This window comes from Eschrichtius robustus, chromosome 8 (genome assembly GCF_028021215.1).
Source record: "Eschrichtius robustus isolate mEscRob2 chromosome 8, mEscRob2.pri, whole genome shotgun sequence".
Taxonomy (NCBI): Eukaryota; Metazoa; Chordata; class Mammalia; order Artiodactyla; family Eschrichtiidae; genus Eschrichtius; species Eschrichtius robustus.
In genome coordinates, this window is record NC_090831.1 from 124,295,079 (window position 1) to 124,314,004 (window position 18,926).

At 59.5% G+C, this 18,926-nt stretch overlaps 1 protein-coding gene across 3 annotated transcripts; it reads left to right on the forward strand.

Annotated features, from left to right (window-relative positions):
• The first annotated feature begins 532 nt into the window (after positions 1-532).
• Positions 533-18,581, forward strand: NOS3 (nitric oxide synthase 3). Of its 3 annotated transcripts, none has more exons than XM_068550181.1 (26): positions 533-690; positions 1,954-2,071; positions 2,390-2,538; positions 2,752-2,914; positions 4,274-4,365; positions 4,463-4,604; positions 4,805-4,944; positions 5,048-5,222; positions 5,714-5,815; positions 6,342-6,536; positions 6,664-6,737; positions 6,913-7,057; positions 7,304-7,408; positions 10,470-10,537; positions 10,936-11,052; positions 11,156-11,330; positions 13,078-13,210; positions 13,339-13,417; positions 13,533-13,720; positions 14,251-14,423; positions 14,855-15,065; positions 15,159-15,246; positions 16,263-16,384; positions 17,202-17,350; positions 17,755-17,949; positions 18,045-18,581. In XM_068550181.1, the coding sequence occupies exons 1-26, from the start codon at positions 533-535 to the stop codon at positions 18,204-18,206; spliced, it is 3,618 nt and encodes a 1,205-aa protein (XP_068406282.1). In that variant the 3' UTR covers positions 18,207-18,581. The 3 variants fall into 3 exon arrangements, with proteins under 3 accessions (XP_068406282.1, XP_068406284.1, XP_068406283.1); XM_068550183.1 differs by having other exon boundaries at positions 1,954-2,001; positions 2,410-2,538; XM_068550182.1 differs by having other exon boundaries at positions 1,969-2,071.
• The last annotated feature ends 345 nt before the right edge of the window (positions 18,582-18,926 follow it).

An 18,926-nucleotide genomic window follows, 5' to 3' on the forward strand; every position in this document is an offset into this window, starting at 1 on the left:
GAGTCCAGGAGCGCTTAGATGTAGGGAAGGTGGTGAAGGAGAGCACCGGGGTGACCCTAGAGGTCCCTGTGGTCACTAAGAGCAGGGATTCATCGCCTGCTACTGCCACAGTGCCCCCCTTCTGCCCGACCCCTCAGGGCAAGGCCAGCAAGGGTGAGGTGGAAGACCTGCCCTCTGGTCAGATACCACAGAAGGGTCTTTCTGGCGCTCTGGCTAGCCCACCCCACCGTTCCCCTGCACCCCAGCTCCTGCACTCTGGCCCCAGGGGTCTGCCAGGCACCTGGGTTCCCACTTATCTTCCCTCGTCCTCAGAGCGGAACCCAGGCGTCCGGCCCTCCACCCTCCGGGCCTGCGGGCATGGAGCCGAGGCTTTCGAGCCTCCCAGCCGGCCTTGTTCCTGTCCCATTGTGTGTGGGACAGGGGCGGGGCGAGGGCCAGCAGTGGAGAGCCCCCTCCCACTGCCCCCTCCCCTTCCTAAGGAAAAGGCTGAGGCTCTGCCGGGAGCCACAGAGCAGACGCGGCCGAAGCCGACATGGGCAACTTGAAGAGCGTGGGCCAGGAGCCCGGGCCACCCTGCGGCCTGGGGCTAGGGCTGGGCCTCGGGCTGTGCAGCAAGCAGGGCCCGGCCTCCCCAGCACCCGAGCCCAGCCGGGCACCGGCACCCGCACCCCCGCCCGCGCCAGACCACAGGTGAGGGCTGCAGAGGCTAGGAACAGGTGGCAGGGGGGCAGATGTCAAGGCCTAAAGACCCAGCTTGGAAGGGCTGGAGCCTGCAGCCCAGTCAGGAGGGCCAGGTCGCCAACCCAAACGGCTGTCAGCGTGGACAGAACAAGATGGTCAGGGAGGCTCAGACAGGAGACCGGCCGGCAGGCAACAGGTGAAGGTCGGGGGTAAGGGTTCCAGCTTACCAGGTGCGAATGGCCAGGGTTTGAATGCTGCTCTGCTGCCAAGAGCTGTTTGACTTTGAGCAAGTTACTTAACCTCTCTGAACCTCCGTTTATACAAAATATGGATATAGCAGTACTTGACCCCACGGAGTTGTTGCAAGTTTCTAGCTCACGGCAAGACCGACAAACAGCCATGATTATTTAACAGGAGTGGAAAGGAGCTGGGGAGAGGTAGGTACAAGGGAGTGAGAGGATGGGGGAGAGACTGAGGCCCTCGGGAGGAACTGAGAAGACAGAGCAGCTAGGCCCTTTTCCCCTGCTCCAGGCCCCTCCTCCCACTGGCCATCAGCCCCAAAACTGACCCTGCAGCCCCAGACCCCAGCAGGGGCACCCCTGGGGCAGCGGTCCCTGGAGAGAGTAAGGACGCAGCCCGAGGCCAGGTGGGGTGACCGGCCAGCCGGGGTGGCCGGGCTGCAGGCAGCTCTGCGCGGAAGGGCGAAGGGGCCGGGGGCCTGGCCGCACAGGCGCACGGAGGCCTGCGTCCCTCCCTTCCTCCCCGAGGCTGGGCTGGCAGCCCTGGGAGGAAGTGATAAGGCCTCTGAGGCCGGAGGGAAATCTGGACTGAGGAATCCCTGCCGGGGCTTCCTGGGGCTCCGTCCCCTCCAGGCCGGGCTCATCTCAACCTCAGGGGGCTGGACACCCCATGTCCAGAGGAGGCAGTGGGGATGAGGACCCAGCCTTGCGCCAGGGTCTCAGGACCCCAGCGCCGCAGCCCCGGGAGCCCAGGGTCTGGCTGAGCATCCAGAGGAGTGAGGCGGGCCTGGGTGGAGAAGGGGCAGCTCCGCCCGTGCGGCCCTTGGCAAGATCCTTAACTTCTCTGAGCCTCAGATCTCCCATCTGTAAACAGGGTGCAATACTGCTTACCTTCCAAGGCTGTTGCGAGGGCTGGGAGGAAGGGTGAGAAAGTACATGGCAAGCAAGCAAGCAATCATTGGATGCTTAATGCTGTCGGAGAGGTCTCTGGGACACATCCAAAGGGTCACACACTTCTCTCCCATGACCCCAGCCCGGCTCCCAACAGCCCCCAGCTAACCCGGCCTCCAGAGGGGCCCAAGTTCCCCCGTGTGAAGAACTGGGAGGTGGGGAGCATCACGTACGACACTCTGTGTGCGCAGTCACAGCAGGTAAGGCCTGGAGCCCCCATTATCCCAAGTCAAGGTCAAGATGGCCGAGGCCCGTCCCCTCTAAGGGAGAGGAGACCGGGAAGAACCTGAGGAGCCAAGGAACGTGCAAGGGACTTGATCACTCTCAGCCTCCCTGACCCGGCCCAACCTCCCGGCTATTTCCAGTCTTAGCGGAGGGCGGGGGGCCCAACCCACACCTCCCGGGACCCTCCCTCCCTCTGCCCCGGACTCTGCCTCCAGGCCCTGCCCCCCAGCCCCGATCTGGTCCTGACCTGATGCTCCCTGCTCTCTCGGCCACCGCCCCCCACCCCGACCCAGGACGGGCCCTGCACCCCCAGACGCTGCCTGGGCTCCCTGGTGTTTCCACGGAAACTGCAGAGCCGACCCTCCCAGGGCCCTCCACCCCCTGAGCAGCTGCTGAGCCAAGCCAGGGACTTCATCAACCAGTACTACAGCTCCATCAAGAGGTGAGCCCCCCACCCCAAGACCCGCAGCCCACCCTTGTCCTCGGTCCTGCTGAGACCTAGAGACGGTGACACTCCCCCCGGGGCCCCTCGCATTCCCCCCATCCCGGTACCACGTGGGGCCGGAGCTCAACACCGCCACACTCGCCAAACCCTCACCAAGCCTGGGGGCCCTCCCCGGCCCACGACTTCCTCTTGCTCCCCTCTCCTCCCCAGGAGCGGCTCCCAGGCTCACAAGGAGCGGCTTCAGGAAGTGGAAGCCGAGGTGGGGGCCACGGGCACCTACCAGCTTCGTGAGAGCGAGCTGGTGTTCGGGGCCAAGCAGGCCTGGCGCAACGCCCCCCGCTGCGTGGGCCGGATCCAGTGGGGGAAGCTGCAGGTGTGGCTGGCTAGCCAGCACCCAGTGTGGGGACAGGGGGACACAGGAGAGGAAAAGATGGGGTGCGACATCTCCTGAGGCTTCCCGGGGGGGTTCCCGAGCAGTGGGGAGACCCCACCCATTCCCTTAGAGACTGGTACCCCAGGGGAGCCCACAGCCCAGCAGCTAACACCTGGTTGTTAGCTGTCTGGGGGGGAGAATCACCCAGATGGACAGACGGACGCACTGAGTAGGTGAGGACAGCTGAGCGGTGATCCCTGGGGGGTATGGTCAGAGCAACAGGAGCAGTCTTCCAAAAAAGGCCCCCGCTTGCCCAGCCCAGCGTCCTCACCCCGAACACACTGCCCCCTCCCGGCCCCCCAGAGCCTCGGCCTCACACCCTCCTTCACACGCCCCGCCATATGACTCACAGCTCCCGTGGGTTACTGGAACAGCCTGTGTCCCGGCACTACAAGAAGCAATCTGACCCACAGGGGAGCTGGATCCATGACCTTGGCCTCCTTAGTTGTAACTGGACACCAGAGAATTTGGAAGAAAGCCATGTGCTGAGTAAATCCCAAATGAGGCGCAAATAAAATCAGAACAATCCTGTCTGACACTTAACAAAATGCTTTAAGTTGTTCAAAGCTCTAGCTCAACTCTGAACCCAACAGAGATTCCGTATTTGACCCCGCTCTTGGCCCCAGGCCAGCCACTGTCACCGCTGCCCCTATCACCAACGCAAGTCCCCTCCTCCCTGAAGCAGGAAAGGGACCTCCCAGTCTCTTGCTGGGGCCTCCACCCCACCAGTCAGGATGGCTCCTCCTTGCTTCGGAATGTCAGGATGGGCAGCGTCCCCGGAGGCCATCTGCTGCAGCCACCCCCCTTCCCATCATCAGTGTGCTCAAGGAGAGTCAGAAGACTGGCTGGGGTCACCTGCTTTTGCTCGAGCACCATGAGAAATGGGGAACTCGCCACCCACACCCCCAGGCGGCACCCCCATCAGTTGGTGCCCTTCCCCGATCATCAGTTTGGCAGTGACTGGGTCCCTCCTCTGTACCAGGTGCCAAGTCAGCTCCTGTGGGGATGGGGAGACACTCGCCCCGCCAAGCAGATAAGAAACAGGCCAGACTACGCCGGGTGTGTGGGGTGCAGGGCAGGAAGGGTCAGTGTGGGTGCGAAGGGTCAGTGTGGGTGCAAACGGTCAGGGAGGCTCCCGAGAGGAGAAGGTACCATGGTTCACAGCTTGTGACCCACCCCCCCCAGCCTTCGAAGGCTGCAGACAAGGTCACTAGTCCCTGCCCTGCGTCCTTGCCTTCTCCTGGGGCTGAGACTCAAGACCCCCATCTCCCTCCTGTCTCCCCGCCTCGGATGGCTCAGGTGTTCGATGCGCGGGATTGCAGCTCTGCACAGGAGATGTTCACCTGCATCTGCAACCATATCAAGTACGCCACCAACCGGGGCAACCTCCGGTGAGTGCCCCCCACCCTGCTCGAGACCCCAACCCCCCCCCCCCGGCAGGCACAGGCAGTGAACTTGGGCTCTGACCCGCTCTCGTCCCCACGTCAGTTCGGCCATCACAGTGTTCCCCCAGCGCACTCCGGGCCGCGGAGACTTCCGAATCTGGAACAGCCAACTGGTGCGCTACGCGGGCTACAGGCAGCAGGACGGCTCCGTGAGGGGGGACCCAGCCAACGTGGAGATCACCGAGGTGGGCGTGGGCGGTTGGAAACGGGGAGGCCAGCCCGAGGGCTCTGGGAGGAGGCAAAAGGGTCCAGTCAAAGAGCGGTCAGCGCAGCAGGGAGAGGGGACCTCACTGAGATGAAGGATGGGAGATGCCAAAGAAGGGGGTCCCTGAGGAGGGCACAAGGTTGGGCCCCTCACTCCCACCTCCGGCCCCTCTCCCCGCAGCTCTGCATCCAGCACGGCTGGACCCCGGGAAACGGCCGCTTTGATGTGCTGCCCCTGCTGCTGCAGGCCCCAGATGAGGCTCCAGAACTCTTTGTTCTGCCCCCCGAACTGGTCCTCGAGGTGCCCCTGGAGCACCCCACGTGAGCACGAGAGGGGCCGGGACGGGTGGAGGCGGGGGCTGCCCAGGGGGTGGCCAGGTAGGCAAGGCTCCGCGGGGCTGATCCCACGGCCTCACGCCCCCAGGCTGGAGTGGTTCTCGGCCCTGGGCCTGCGCTGGTACGCCCTGCCAGCAGTGTCCAATATGCTGCTGGAAATTGGGGGCCTGGAGTTCCCTGCAGCCCCCTTCAGCGGCTGGTACATGAGCACGGAGATTGGCACGCGGAACCTGTGTGATCCTCACCGCTACAACATCCTGGAGGTGAGGACCAGTGGGGCGGGGCGGTTGGGGGCACGTATAGGATGTCGGCAACGTGGAGAATCTGAACAAGGTCAGGTCCGCTCTGCCTCCTGACCTAGAACTGCAGAGGAGGGTTCTGGAACCACCAAGGTCAGGGCAAAGGGGTGTGTGTGCCTGCGTGCGAAGATGCAGTTATTTTTCTGGGGATAGGAGCCGTAGCTATAGCTTTCATCAGTTTCTCAAAGCATATTTTGACTCAAAACATGTTAAAACCCATTTTAGAGATGAGAAATTAAGGCCTGGGGCCGAGAAGTGGCCGGCCCCAGGGTCCCTCTCTGCCCTGTGGTGCCTTTGCAGGCAGGAACCTGAATCAGCCCCAAACGAAGCAGTCAGGCCTCCTGCTGGCCACCCACCCACCCTCACCCATTCCACTCACGAGCTGGAGACAAAGATGTTCTCCACCCACCCTCCCCCGCCCCCTGCCAACCATTGCCGTGCACCCCTGCTCCCAGGATGTGGCCGTCTGCATGGACCTGGATACCCGGACCACCTCATCCCTGTGGAAAGACAAGGCAGCCGTGGAAATCAACTTGGCTGTGCTGCACAGTTACCAGGTACACAGGCCCCGACTGGCCAGGAGCGCAAGGGGTTGGGGCTGGAAGAGAGGGAGGCACTTAGAAACCGGGCCGGGGGTCGGAGAAAGCTGGAAAGAGTTCCACGGGGCACGCCGGGCCTGTAGTCCCAGGCGCTGTAATTATGGGAACCTAGCCGATTAGCGCATGCTCGGCCATTCTGGTCCCCAGGGCATAGTGGGTATGGCAGTTTGTGGGACCCACTGGATTCTGGAAACTCTAATTCCAGGACGAGGGCACACTGAGCACTGTAATTTGAGGAAGCTAGTGCCTGCTGAGCACCTCTACGTGGTCTCGAGAGTTTCGGCTCTTTTGGTGTGGGAGGCATACAGAGGGCACAGACTGGAGCTCCTCTTGCCTGCTGGATTTGGAGCCTGGCCACGCGTGCCGCACTTAGGGGCAACACTGGTTCAGGGAAGACGGTAGATGTCGGGTTTGGGGTGACGGAAGCGCAGCAGGGTCTGTGGGCTGAGTCTAAGCCCGTCCCTCCTTCCCTCCCTCGCCCCAGCTCGCCAAAGTGACCGTCGTGGACCACCACGCTGCCACAGCCTCCTTCATGAAGCACCTGCAGAACGAGCAAAAGGCCAGGGGGGGCTGCCCTGCCGACTGGGCCTGGATCGTGCCCCCCATCTCGGGCAGCCTCACCCCAGTCTTCCATCAGGAGATGGTCAACTATGTCCTGTCCCCCGCTTTCCGCTACCAGGTGCCCACCCCACTGGCTCTTGCCCACCATGCCAGCTCTAACTGAGCAGCCCCGGGGGCCTCCAACCTTCTGTTCTCTCTCCTTACCTCTCCCTCCACTCCCACCCCCCCCCCTCGCTTCCCTGTAGCCAGACCCCTGGAAGGGGAGCACAGCCAAGGGCACCGGCATCACCAGGAAGAAGACCTTTAAGGAAGTGGCCAAGTAGGTGCCCTGGGAGTGCTGCCCTCCCCCCCACCACCCAGACCCTCCCCCCGTCGCCAGCAGTGGTCTGGGCACTCCACCCCTCCACACCCAGCAAGACCTTGCTTGGGTCACGCGCCTGGGGAGGCCCTGTCTCCGTGCGCCTGGGACCCCTTCACCCCACCCTTGCCCACAGTGCGGTGAAGATCTCTGCCTCACTCATGGGCACCGTGATGGCGAAGCGAGTGAAGGCGACCATTCTGTACGCCTCCGAGACCGGCCGGGCCCAGAGCTACGCACAGCAGCTGGGGAGGCTCTTCCGGAAGGCCTTCGACCCTCGGGTAGGACTGAGCCCAGAGGGCAGGGATCTGAAAAGAAGCTGGGGGGGGGGGTCTGCCCCCCCCTTCAGACACACCCTGGAGAACAGGAGAGGGTCACAAGGCAGGGCCCACGAGGAACCCCGGGATCCTCAGGGATTCAGGGATCGAGTCGGGGCCTGAATCTTGCCCTGCCGGGAGGGCTAGAATAAAAAGAACCAGGGCAGCGCAGCACAAGTCCCCAGGACATGGTCTTCTCCTTGCCCACAGGTCCTGTGCATGGATGAGTATGACGTGGTGTCCCTGGAGCACGAGACGCTGGTGTTGGTGGTGACCAGCACCTTTGGGAATGGCGATCCCCCAGAGAACGGAGAGGTGAGGCCTGCCAGGAAAGGGGCCGCTGGGAATGAGGGGAGACTCAAAATTGGAATGGCAGGGCAGGACCCCCAACCCCATGATGGAAAGCGGAGATGCCGTGACAGTAGGAACGTGGACAGTCCACTGGGACCCAAGGGCCTGCACAAGCCGCACTCCAGGCCCACCCTTGCGGCTGCCCCACACACACACACACAGACAGATACACCTGCTTAGCCGGGTCCCCAGGTCATTTCCATTATCAGAGCAAGTGTTTAATACACGGAAAGCACTTCCTGGCTGGCCAGGCATTGACAAATGGGAAAGATGACACAAAGCGAGATCTCAGCTTTGTCATTTATTCTTCTTTTTTTTTTTTTTTTAACATCTTTATTGAAGTATAATTGCTTTACAATGGTGTGTTAGTTTCTGCTTTAAAACGAAGTGAATCAGTTATACATATACATATGTTCCCATATCTCTTCCCTCTTGCATCTCCCTCCCTCCCACCCTCCCTAGCCCACCCCTCTAGGTGGTCACAAAGCACCGAGCTGATCTCCCTGTGCTATGCGGCTGCTTCCCACTAGTGTCATTTCTTCTTTTCTTAACAAAAGAAAAGAGCACTGCTCAGATGCCAACAGAGATTAGGAAACTTCACTTTCTGAACAAATCTTGAAAGAAACAAACTAGAGTCCCACCACTGAACACTTTATTGTTAATCACTGTCTTTCCTGCTTCTCTGTCTCTGGCCGCCCCCAGGAACATTCATTTCTGGAGCCCTTATCTGCTTCTCTTTCTAAATGCCTTCTTAGCACTAAGTACCTCCTGAAGTCCCCTAGAGCAGAATGCCCATGGAAGCCTTCTCCCCTGCCTTGCTGCCCATTCAGTCCTGCTTCTGATCTGCCTTTTAAAGAAACTAGACTCACTAACTTTTTTTAGTATAAAAGTAATAGTTACATCCATGTGACCCACGACCCTATCAAGACAGAGAACATTTCCATCACTCAGAAAGTCCCCTTGTCAACTCCCCAGGTCAATCCACCTCCCAATCTCCCCACCAGAGGCGACCACCGTCCTGATTCCTGTCGCCTGGTCTAGAACATCATAGATAGGGGAGCACGGTATTCTGGCTTCTTTCACTCACCCTGCTTTGGAGGTTCATCTCACTGTTGAGTGGTTCAGTGGTTCATTCCTCTCCATGGCTGAGCCACGCCCATGGCATGAGCAGTTTATTTCTCTCCTTCACTGCTGACGGACACCTGGGCCGTTTCCAGCGCTTGGCTATTGTGAATAAAGCTGTTATGAACATTTCTGTACAAGGCTTTTGTGGCCTTATGTTTTCATTTCTCTTGGATAAATACCTAGGAGTGGGATTGCTAGGTCAGTAGGTAGATGTTATGTTTAACTTTTTTTTTTTTAATGAAACTGCCGTACAGCCAAACTGATTGAACTGCACCCTTAAGTTCCGTGCATTTCAATGTATGTACATTTTACCTCAAATTTTTCTAAATGGAGCAAACCTAGGAATTTGCCCTACAGAAAATGGCATATATTTACTAACAACACAAACAAGAATATTTATAGTAGCACTGTTCATGATATCCCCACGCTGGAAACAGTTCAAATGACTCTCAGCCGTAGAATGGATAAATACATCGTGGTCTATTCAAATGCAATGCAGCAATGAGGGTGAACAAATTACAACCACACACAATGAAACAGATGAATCTCAAACATCACGCAGAGGGAAAGAAGCCAGACACGAAAGAATCAGACCATGGGACTCACTTTGAATCAGCTTCAGAAAGAGGCAAAACAATTCCGTGGGGTTTTAATCAGGAGACCGGGTGGTTACCCCAGAGAGGGGGTGGGGAGTAACTGGGGTGGGGTGACACCAAGGTGACTTCTAGGATGCTGGTGATGTTTCCTGATGGGATGCTGATTACATAGGTAGGTTCAGTGTACGAAAATCTGTAAAACTGTGCATTTATAACATGGGTGCTTTTCTGTATGTACATTACACTTCAAGAAAATGTTCAAAAATAAAATTAAGGTAGTACGTGCTCATTATGGTGAACCTGTAGACTCACCATCTAAATGCATCTACAGTTAACCCTAGGATATTATGGCCTTGCCACATTTTGTTTTTTCCTGTGTAAAGATTGTCGCATGTAGTTCTAAGCTATTTCCGTGGCAGCATATGATACAGCTCAGCTTCCTAGAAGATATCAGTGCCACTAGTGATCAGGGCAATGCAGGGAGACTGAGAGCCATTTTCCACCTATCAGATTGGACTGGTCACATCCAGTGTGGACGGGAGTGAGGAAAGAGCACTCCTCTATCCTGACGCTAGAGGACCATTTGACTACACCACCAAGCTTTTAAATCCTCTGACTCAGCAGTTCCACTCCTAAGGACTACCCTACTGAAATATGCAAAGGAGGAAACAGGCGTATATGAGTGTTCGAGCATTGTGCATAGACCATCCAGATGTCCCCAGGCAGGGGGAAGTCTCATACATGATGGTACCTACAAATGATGGGGTGCTATGTAGTCATTCGAAAGAATGAGGTCTGGGACTTCCCTGGCGGTCCAGTGGTTAGGACTCTGTGCTTCCACTGCAGGGGGCCCGGGTTTGATCCCTGGCCAGGAAACTAAGATCCCACAAGCCGCATGGTGCGGCCAAAAAAAAAAAAAAAAAAGAATGAGGTCAATCTTGGTGTGTTGACCTGGAAAGATATCCATGACAGGTTATTGACAAAAAGCAGGTAAACATAATATGGTCCCATTTTTACTTTAAAAAATAAACTGTAGAAAGTTTAACATCTGTCCATGGTACACATGCCTTGGGGGATGAGACTGGAGGGAAGGGAAGGGAAGAGTTTCTCTTTTATTACTTTACACCCTTCTGTAATGTTTTCAAAAAGCCAATACCTCTTTTTTTGAAATGTTCAAAACAAATTAAAATTTAAGGTCATAAATAATAATAATAATAACAAGGGCCAGTCCAGTGTAGTATGAACTTCTGTATAGTTTGAAATAAAACAAAACTAATCGTGATGCCAACGTTTGCCCTCGCCAGAGTTTTGCAGCGGCCCTGATGGAGATGTCAGGCCCCTACAACAGCTCCCCTCGGCCAGAACAACACAAGTGAGTAGGGATGGGAGTTTTGGGGGCGGGGGGACAGTGAGGCATCTGGAGACACAAAGGGAAAGGAGGTCTAAAGAATTCTCCCGCTGCTCCGCACGTCATTTTCCCAACAAGCTGGAGGACAGCTGAGCGGAGGCCTCAGCCCTCACGCAGCCTCAGGACACCCTCTATCCTTGTGATCCCCCCACTCCAGGCCCCGGGGCTCTAAGGGGCCGTCAGTCCTGAGGTCTCCTTCAGAGACAGGAGAGGAGGCAGGGCCTGGAGGCTCAGAGACCCCCTGGGGCCGCAGCCCCAATCCCAAGCCTGTTCCGGAGACCCTGAGGCTGTCCCCTGGCCGCGTCTGGGCCCCGCCTGGCCTCCAGTCCCCTGTGACACCCCGTCTCCCTCCTCTCTTGCAGGAGCTACAAAATCCGCTTCAACAGCATCTCCTGCTCAGACCCGCTGGTGTCCTCCTGGCGGCGGAAGAGGAAGGAGTCCAGTAATACCGACAGCGCAGGGGCGCTGGGGACCCTCAGGTCCGGGGAGGCTCGGCGAGGGGAGCGACGGGGGAGGCAAGCTGCCTGGGCCCCGGGGAGCGGGCGACGAGGTGGCCTCCGCTGACGGCTCCCTGCACCCCAGGTTCTGTGTGTTTGGGCTGGGCTCCCGGGCGTACCCCCATTTCTGCGCCTTTGCTCGTGCGGTGGACACGCGGCTGGAAGAGCTGGGAGGGGAGCGGCTGCTTCAGCTGGGCCAGGGCGATGAGCTATGCGGCCAGGAGGAGGCCTTCCGCGGCTGGGCCCAGGCTGCCTTCCAGGTGAGCCCCCGCCACCCTCCCCCCCAATTCTGAGTCACTCCAGCCTGGACATCTGCTCCGGAGACCTGCCGTACCTACGGAGGCGGGGCCCTCACTGATGCCCGGACTCGTTGTGTTCTCTGGCCCCTTCCTCTTCCTCCAAAATCCACCCTCGTTTTGCCACTGCACAGCCAGCCCTTCTGGCTGAGTCCTGAGTGGTGAGGGACAACATGGCCCTGACAGCACGGGTGGAGCAGCTAGGGCCCCTGCAGGCGCAGGCGGGAGCCTCAGGCAGGCACGGGCTGCCCGCACCCTCCCCCGTGGGCACAGAGGGAGGGGTGCAGGGCAGGATGGAGGGAGAAGGGAAGGATCAAGAGAGGGTTAGTCAGAGGCAAGGGCTGAAGCTGAGAAACTACAGGAAGCCAGAGGCTAGGCAGGTTTGCGGCGGTGCCTGGACTGCAGGGGGTCCTAGGCTAGGGGAGTACAGGAGGGGCCAGCCCAGGGCTATGACTTTCTAAGCCTGGGCTTCCTCCAGAGCAGCCCTGCCTGGTCTGGGGATTACGCCTGGAGCTGAACGGGGCTCCTTCTCCCAGTCCTAACACTGCCCCAGGGCAACGCTGGCCCCGCCAAGGTCCCCAGGCTTGAGCTCAGCGGGTCTGGACTGATGGCGAGGAGGAGGGCATCCCAGCAGGAGGGCATCCCAGGAGGAGGGCCGGCCAGCACAGGTGGAGCATTTGCTGGGGAGAAGAAGAGGGAATGGGAAACAAGACTAAAGAATCCAGACAGAGGGAATTGGCAGGAAGCTGGGAGTGGGCCGAGAAGGGAGGAGCGGGCATGAGGCTTGGGGACACCACTTTAGAGACCCAGGGCCAACGAGAGGAGCATCCAGCCAGAAGCAGGAAGGCTCTGAGCTAACCAGGGTGGGAGAAGTGGGGGTAGGAAGGAAGGGAGGGGGCCAAGGAAGGAAGGAAGAGATATAAGGCTTTACACACACAAAAGAAAGATTAACAGGACTGGTGGTACGGATGGGAGGAGAGGGAGCAACCAATCATGGGTGAGCCCTAGATTTCAAGCTGATGGCTGGCCAAGCGGTTTGCCAGGCTTGCACCTGAGCAGAAGCAAATAGGATACACACCCTCCCAGGGGTCCTGCCCCAGGGGCCCCCTCTAGCCCCTGGTGTGCAGTGCAGGGGAAGACAGACCAGCCGGAGACCCCTCCCAAGGCCCCCGGAATTCTGTGCCCACTCCAGGACCACTTAAGGGCTTTATATAAGCATGTCAGCAGACCCTAAGGAGGTGTAAAGACGGGGACACGGAGGCTTGCAAGCTGTTAAGTCTAGGAGTGAGAATGTGAACACAGGTCTGAACGCATAGATGCGTTCGCTGAAGCTTCCGTGTGCCAAGCTCTGTGCTCCTTGGGACACGAGATTAACACTCACCAGATTAACTAACGAGTGGATGTGACAAAAATACATGCAAAGGAATAGCTAACACAGCGGCCAAGACACGAAATGGGCTGAAGGACACGATGCCGTCAGCCTCAGCCTCCGTTTCGGTTCCACTCTCCCTCCTGCCCCCAGGGGCTGCCTGTCCCACAGGTGCAAGCCTGAGACGGGCGCCTCTGCTCCGGCAGCCCCAGGGATGGAAGGTGGCGACTGGGGCCCCAGCAGGCCCAGCTCCATCTCCCGCATCAGCGCCGCTGAGCTCCTCGCCGCCCAGGCCCTCCCTGGTGGCTGGAGGGCCTCAGCCCTCACCTCCTCACCCCCCAGGCCTCCTGTGAGACGTTCTGCGTGGGGGAGGATGCCAAGGCCGCGGCCCAGGACATCTTCAGCCCCAAACGGAGCTGGAAACGCCAGAGGTACCGGCTGAGCGCCCAGGCCGAGGGCCTCCAGCTGCTGCCAGGTGCGGCCCTGATTTCACTCTGACTCTGCTGGACCCCCAGCTCCCCCGGGGCCCCGGGACCGACTTACTCAGGGGCCAAGCCCGGGTCCCCGGCTCCGGCTCTGTCTCATCTGCCCCCCGCCCCTCAGGCCTGATCCACGTGCACAGGCGGAAGATGTTCCAGGCCACAGTCCTCTTGGTGGAAAACCTGCAAAGCAGCAAGTCCACGTGAGGAGGACCAATCGGCCCCACCACGCCGGCCCCTGCCCCTCCTCCCCCAGACCCTGGCTCCGCCCCCCTCCTGCCCAGCCCTCCTATAACTGCCCCCTCTCCCCACCCCTAGCCGGGCCACGATCCTGGTGCGCCTGGACACTGGAGGCCAGGAGGGGCTCCAGTACCAGCCGGGGGACCACATAGGCATCTGCCCGCCCAACCGGCCGGGGCTCGTGGAGGCGCTGATGAGCCGCGTGGAGGACCCGCCGCCGCCCACCGAGTCTGTGGCAGTGGAGCAGCTGGAGAAGGGCAGCCCAGGTCAGGGGGCTCCATCCCTCTGGTCCCCAGGGTCCCCTCAGGTTCAGGATCTGGTGGAAAGTGGCCACCTCCACTCACAGGCGCTGTGCCGCCTCCTGACGGGCTGGCCTTGTTGCTGGACGGTCCCCTGAGGGCAGCTCCCTTCTCAGAACTCCCCGACATCCCCCCGCAGAAGGCCGCCCCTCCCTCTGGGCTCCTTCCAAAGGCTTCCCCACTCCACCCACCCCCGGCAGCCTAGCCCGCTCTGTAGCTGGCATCGGGTCTACCTTCTGCTGCACCAGTGCCTGGAGTTCAAACAAGCTGGGTGGGGAAAGGCAGGAGCCCAGACCACCCCAGTCCAGCAGGGGCCCTCAAACACACACACACACACACACACACGTGCACGGGGGCTGCCCATACAGGCCCACCACCACTGTTTGAGGGCCAGGCCTCTGATAAGACACCGTGAGGTGGTTAGTCCCCCTGTACTCCCCAGACAATGCAATTCCGGCTCGGCCCCGTCCTCAGAACTCCCCGTGCCCCCCCTCCAGGTGGCCCTCCTCCCGGCTGGGTGCGGGACCCCCGGCTGCCCCCGTGTACACTGCGCCAGGCTCTCACCTTCTTCCTGGACATCACCTCCCCGCCCAGCCCTCAACTTCTTCGGCTGCTCAGCACCCTGGCGGAAGAGCCCAGCGAGCAGCAGCAACTCGAGACCCTCAGCCAGGTGGGGACACCCCAGTGGGGCGCAGGGGCCGCTGAGGCAGGGCGGGCCAGCAGGGGAGCCCACCTGGCTATCGCGCTGGGGCTCTAAGACCCAGCTCCGGAGTTGCTACTCATCTCTGAATCCTCTCGCCTTAAAGAAGCACGGAGGGGGCTTCCCCGGCGGTCCAGTGGTTAGGACTCCGTGCTTCCACTGCAGGGGTCGCGGGTTCAGTCCCTGGTTGGGGAACTAAGATCCCACGTGCCACACAGCACAGCCAAAAGGATTAAAAAAAAAAAAAAAAAAAGCACGGAGAAGGTGCTCAAGAAATGTTTGTTGGCCTGAACTACTGAGGAGGGAGAAACCCCAGGAGGCTCAGCTCCGGAGGGGTCAAGAAGGGAGGTCATCAGGCAGGGCTAGAAGGTTCCAAGCTCACCGCCCCCTGCCCCCGCCAGGACCCCCGGCGCTACGAGGAGTGGAAGTGGTTCCGCTGCCCCACCCTGCTGGAGGTGCTCGAGCAGTTCCCATCCGTGGCACTGCCTGCCCCGCTACTCCTCACCCAGCTGCCCCTGCTCCAGCCCCGGTACTACTCGGTCAGCTCAGCACCCAGCGCCCATCCAGGAGAGATCCACCTCACAGTAGCTGTGCTGGCATACAGGACCCAAGGTGAGTTTGGGGAGCAGGGGCAGGGCCAGGACCACACAGTGACCCCGGCCGGGATGGACCCCTCACTGGCCCCCTCCCTCCCCACCCCCCTAGATGGGCTGGGTCCCCTGCACTACGGAGTCTGCTCGGCATGGCTGAGCCAACTCAAGACTGGAGACCCCGTACCCTGCTTCATCAGGGGGTAAGTGGGCACTGCGGGGGATGGGGGCAGGAGGGGCACCAAGAAGAGAGTGTCCCAGCAGGGGTGGCAGAGTGCGTCATGGATGGCTGAGGACAGGTGGAGGGATCTGCCGGCAGTTGCACAGGGTGAGGGCAGAAGCTTTGGTGAAGGGTGTGATTGGGAGCAGGGACGCCCCACTTAACATATCCAGGACGGGGCACCCATTTCACAACTCTGGCTAAGTTTGGGGCCTTTCACTAATTTGGACTTCGGGTCCTATCTTGAAACTGCAGTTCCCAGAGACGGGGCTGGGATTTGATCCAGCAGGCCCTGTTGCTTTTAGACGGTGTACTGTGTCGCTCCCTACATCTCTGGGGTCAGTCTGATGTTGGCAGGCAGGGTACCTGGGAACTGTGCCCCATCCGCATTTAGTCCGGGGAGAACTGGTTAGGTTACCATAGTAACACTGAGCACCCAAGGAAAGTGAAGGATCTCAGGATACCCTTCCCTCCTGCTGTGTTCAGAAGTCTTGCCCCATCCGGCACCCAGGACCTGGAAGTCTCAGGTGGGACAAAGAACAGTTCCCAGGATGGCACCAGCTAGGCCTAGTGACCCAAACCCATCCAGCAGGCTAAATTACAGATAAACTGCCGATCTAGTGAACACAAACCAAATGCCAATGTCGAGGCTATGGTTTAAAATAAAGACACTCAGTGAACCCATTATGAACGAAAAGGCTGTCTGTCCTTCCCTTCCCCATACTTTCTATATCTCCTGAACTGACACATCAAAACGTTCTTCAATTCAAATTTAAGCTTTATTTCCTTTGACCCAGCCTCCAGAAACCACAGGTCCAGGAAGTTTCTGCCAATCAGCAAAGTTATTTTATTGAACACTTTGCGCTTACTATGAGCTAGACACATGCATTAACTCATTTTCAGTGGAAGCTGAGTTCTCCTCTCTCAACCCTGCTGAGGTTGATAAGAATGGGGGATGTGGGGAAACAAAGTGGGCCTGACGGAGGGTCTCTTGGCTAGGGCTCCCTCCTTCCGGCTGCCGCCTGATCCCAGCTTGCCCTGCATCCTCGTGGGCCCGGGCACTGGCATCGCCCCCTTCCGGGGATTTTGGCAGGAGCGGCTACACGACATCGAGAGCAAAGGTGAGGCCGGGGCCCAAGGGAATGACTGGAGAGCAGGAGGGAGCCACACGACTTAGGGGCACAAAAGAGCAGGGGGGCTAGACGGCAGGAACCGGGTCGGAAAGAGGGCAAGGAACAGGGCCACAAAGGTGAAAAGAAGTTTATTAGACCAGGGGGTCGGGGGCCTAGAGGCAAGGGCAGTGCCCTGTTGGTCTGGCTTCCTGGTGCCCAGCACAAAGTAGTGTTGGATTGGATTAACAACAAAGGGAACCCGGATGTCTGGAGAAGATGGGGCTGGGACTCAGAAGACAGATATGCCCCAGGTGGACTCTGGACGGTGTCAGAGGTCACCTAGGTGTGTCTGAGACCCAAGGAAGCTACAGAGTGTTCAGGTTGGGCATGGGGTGCCCAGGGGAGCTGGTAAATCAAAAGAAGGGAGCTTGTGACTAAGAGGAAGGTGTAGAGTGCAGGAACTGAAGGTGTGGGAGAATATGGGCTTGGAGCAGGGAAGGGGCCAGACAGTCTCAGACTGCAGCGTTGGATGGTGCAAAGGGCATGGAGTTAGAAGCCCCAGGCGTAGCACAGCGTCACTACTGGCCATGCCACCAGAGGGAAGTCACCACCTCCTGTGACCTTCGGCTTCTCTGTAAATCAGCGTCAGGCAGGATCTCTGTGAAAGCATCCCGACCCTCCTAGAGGCCGAACAGCTGAGTGGTTGTTTCTGCCGGAAAGGGTGGGCCCCTCAGCCTGGGTGAGGGTAGCCAGTGGGAGGTGTCACTAGGGCTGTGTCCCCAGGAGGGGGTTGGGGGGCTCTCCCAAGCCGCAGTGATGCTTGCAGGGCTGCAGCCTGCCCCCATGACCTTGGTGTTCGGCTGCCGGTGCTCCCAGCTCGACCATCTCTACCGCGAGGAGGTGCAGGATGCCCAGCAGCGCGGGGTGTTTGGCCGCGTCCTCACCGCCTTCTCCCGGGAACCCGACAGCCCTAAGGTGCGGGACCCTGAGGGGGCAGGGGTAACCCGAAGCGAGGGACAGGGGAAGAACCGACGTGCGCTCCAGCGGCGCGCCTAGGCCCAGGCCCAGGCCGGCCGCGCCCCCTGAAGTGCGCGCCCTCCGCCCGACCCCTCAGCTCCCACCCAGTGGCGCTCAGACGCCCGCCCCCCCTCGGCCCCACCCTCACGCCAAGGCCCCTTTGGGTCTCACCCACCCTCACCCATGCCCCGCCCCTTACTTGGCTCCGTCCCTTGAGACCCCACCCCAGCGCACCAAGGCCCCACCAGGTGCGCTGGGTATCTTTCCCGCACCCAGGACCCGCCCTACCCGCTACCCCCGGGGCCTGCCCTTCCCTGCCTGGTGCCCCGCCAGGGTCTGCCCCTGACCCCGCCTCCCCTCAGACCTACGTGCAGGACATCCTGCGGACGGAGCTGGCTGCTGAGGTGCACCGCGTGCTGTGCCTCGAGCGGGGCCACATGTTTGTCTGCGGCGATGTCACCATGGCAACCAGCGTCCTGCAGACGGTGCAGCGCATCTTGGCGACAGAGGGCGACATGGAGCTGGATGAGGCCGGCGACGTCATCGGCGTGCTGCGGGTGCGGAGGGGCGGGACCGGGGGCCGGGGGCCGCACCCACTCCCACCGGCAACTCCGACTTGGGTTTTGATCTCCCGCCCTCTTTCCCCCGCCAGGATCAGCAACGCTATCACGAGGACATTTTCGGGCTCACGCTGCGCACCCAGGAGGTGACAAGCCGCATACGCACCCAGAGCTTTTCCTTGCAGGAGCGGCATATGCGGGGCGCAGTGCCCTGGGCGTTCGACCCGCCCGGCCCAGACACCCCTGGCCCCTGAGAGCCCTCTTGCTTTCCGCTTCAGTTCGCGGAGAGAGGGGCCGTCAGACCGGAACCGGCCACCTCTCCCTCCCCTCCCGAGGTGCCGTCCCACCTCTGTCCAGAGTCTGCGGAGACCGGCCTGATTCCCGGGAATATCTCTTTCTCTGTCTAGGTCTGTTTCCCTACCCTAGGTCTGAGTAAATCTGGAAGGCCGTCTCCCAGCAGTGGTATTCCAGAGCCCTTTTGTGTTATTTAGGTGAATTTTAGATTCCCCTCACCTCTCTCGGAAGTATCTTATCTTGAAGCCTGATCTCTAAATCATTCAAATATTTATTACTGAAGATTCACCATAAGAGACCAGATCAGAAGTTATGAGAGCTACTAAGATGCCTAACCCAGCGCTGTCAATTACAGTTACAGAATGAATGACAAGCTTTGTCTTTGAACTTGTGCAGTGTGGAGGTGGTAATTCTTTGACAGGGAGTCCTGGAGAACAGTCGTGGTTTCCAGCCAATCACGGGCAGTTCTGTGTTGCTCCCCTGATCTGGACTGAGAAGCAGGTGCAGTTGTCAGCTGACAGGAGTGGGGATTCCAGGACTAAGGTCACAAAGATGTGCAGCACAGCCGTGAGCAAACTTTACTGCTTGTTTCAGACAGGATGAGGGGCCAGACCCACTTCCTCAGAGGTCACACCAACGTGAACCCCCAAAACGTCAGGCCTCTCTAGTCTTTCCACTCA

Bases quoted from the DNA above. Each gene is read 5' to 3' on its own strand.
- NOS3 (XM_068550181.1), top strand. From the start codon at position 533: ATGGGCAACTTGAAGAGCGTGGGCCAGGAGCCCGGGCCACCCTGCGGC. The intron at 6,537-6,663 runs GTGCCCACCCCA...GCTTCCCTGTAG, and splicing joins CCCCCGCTTTCCGCTACCAG to CCAGACCCCTGGAAGGGGAG. The intron at 15,066-15,158 runs GTGAGTTTGGGG...CCACCCCCCTAG, and splicing joins GCTGGCATACAGGACCCAAG to ATGGGCTGGGTCCCCTGCAC.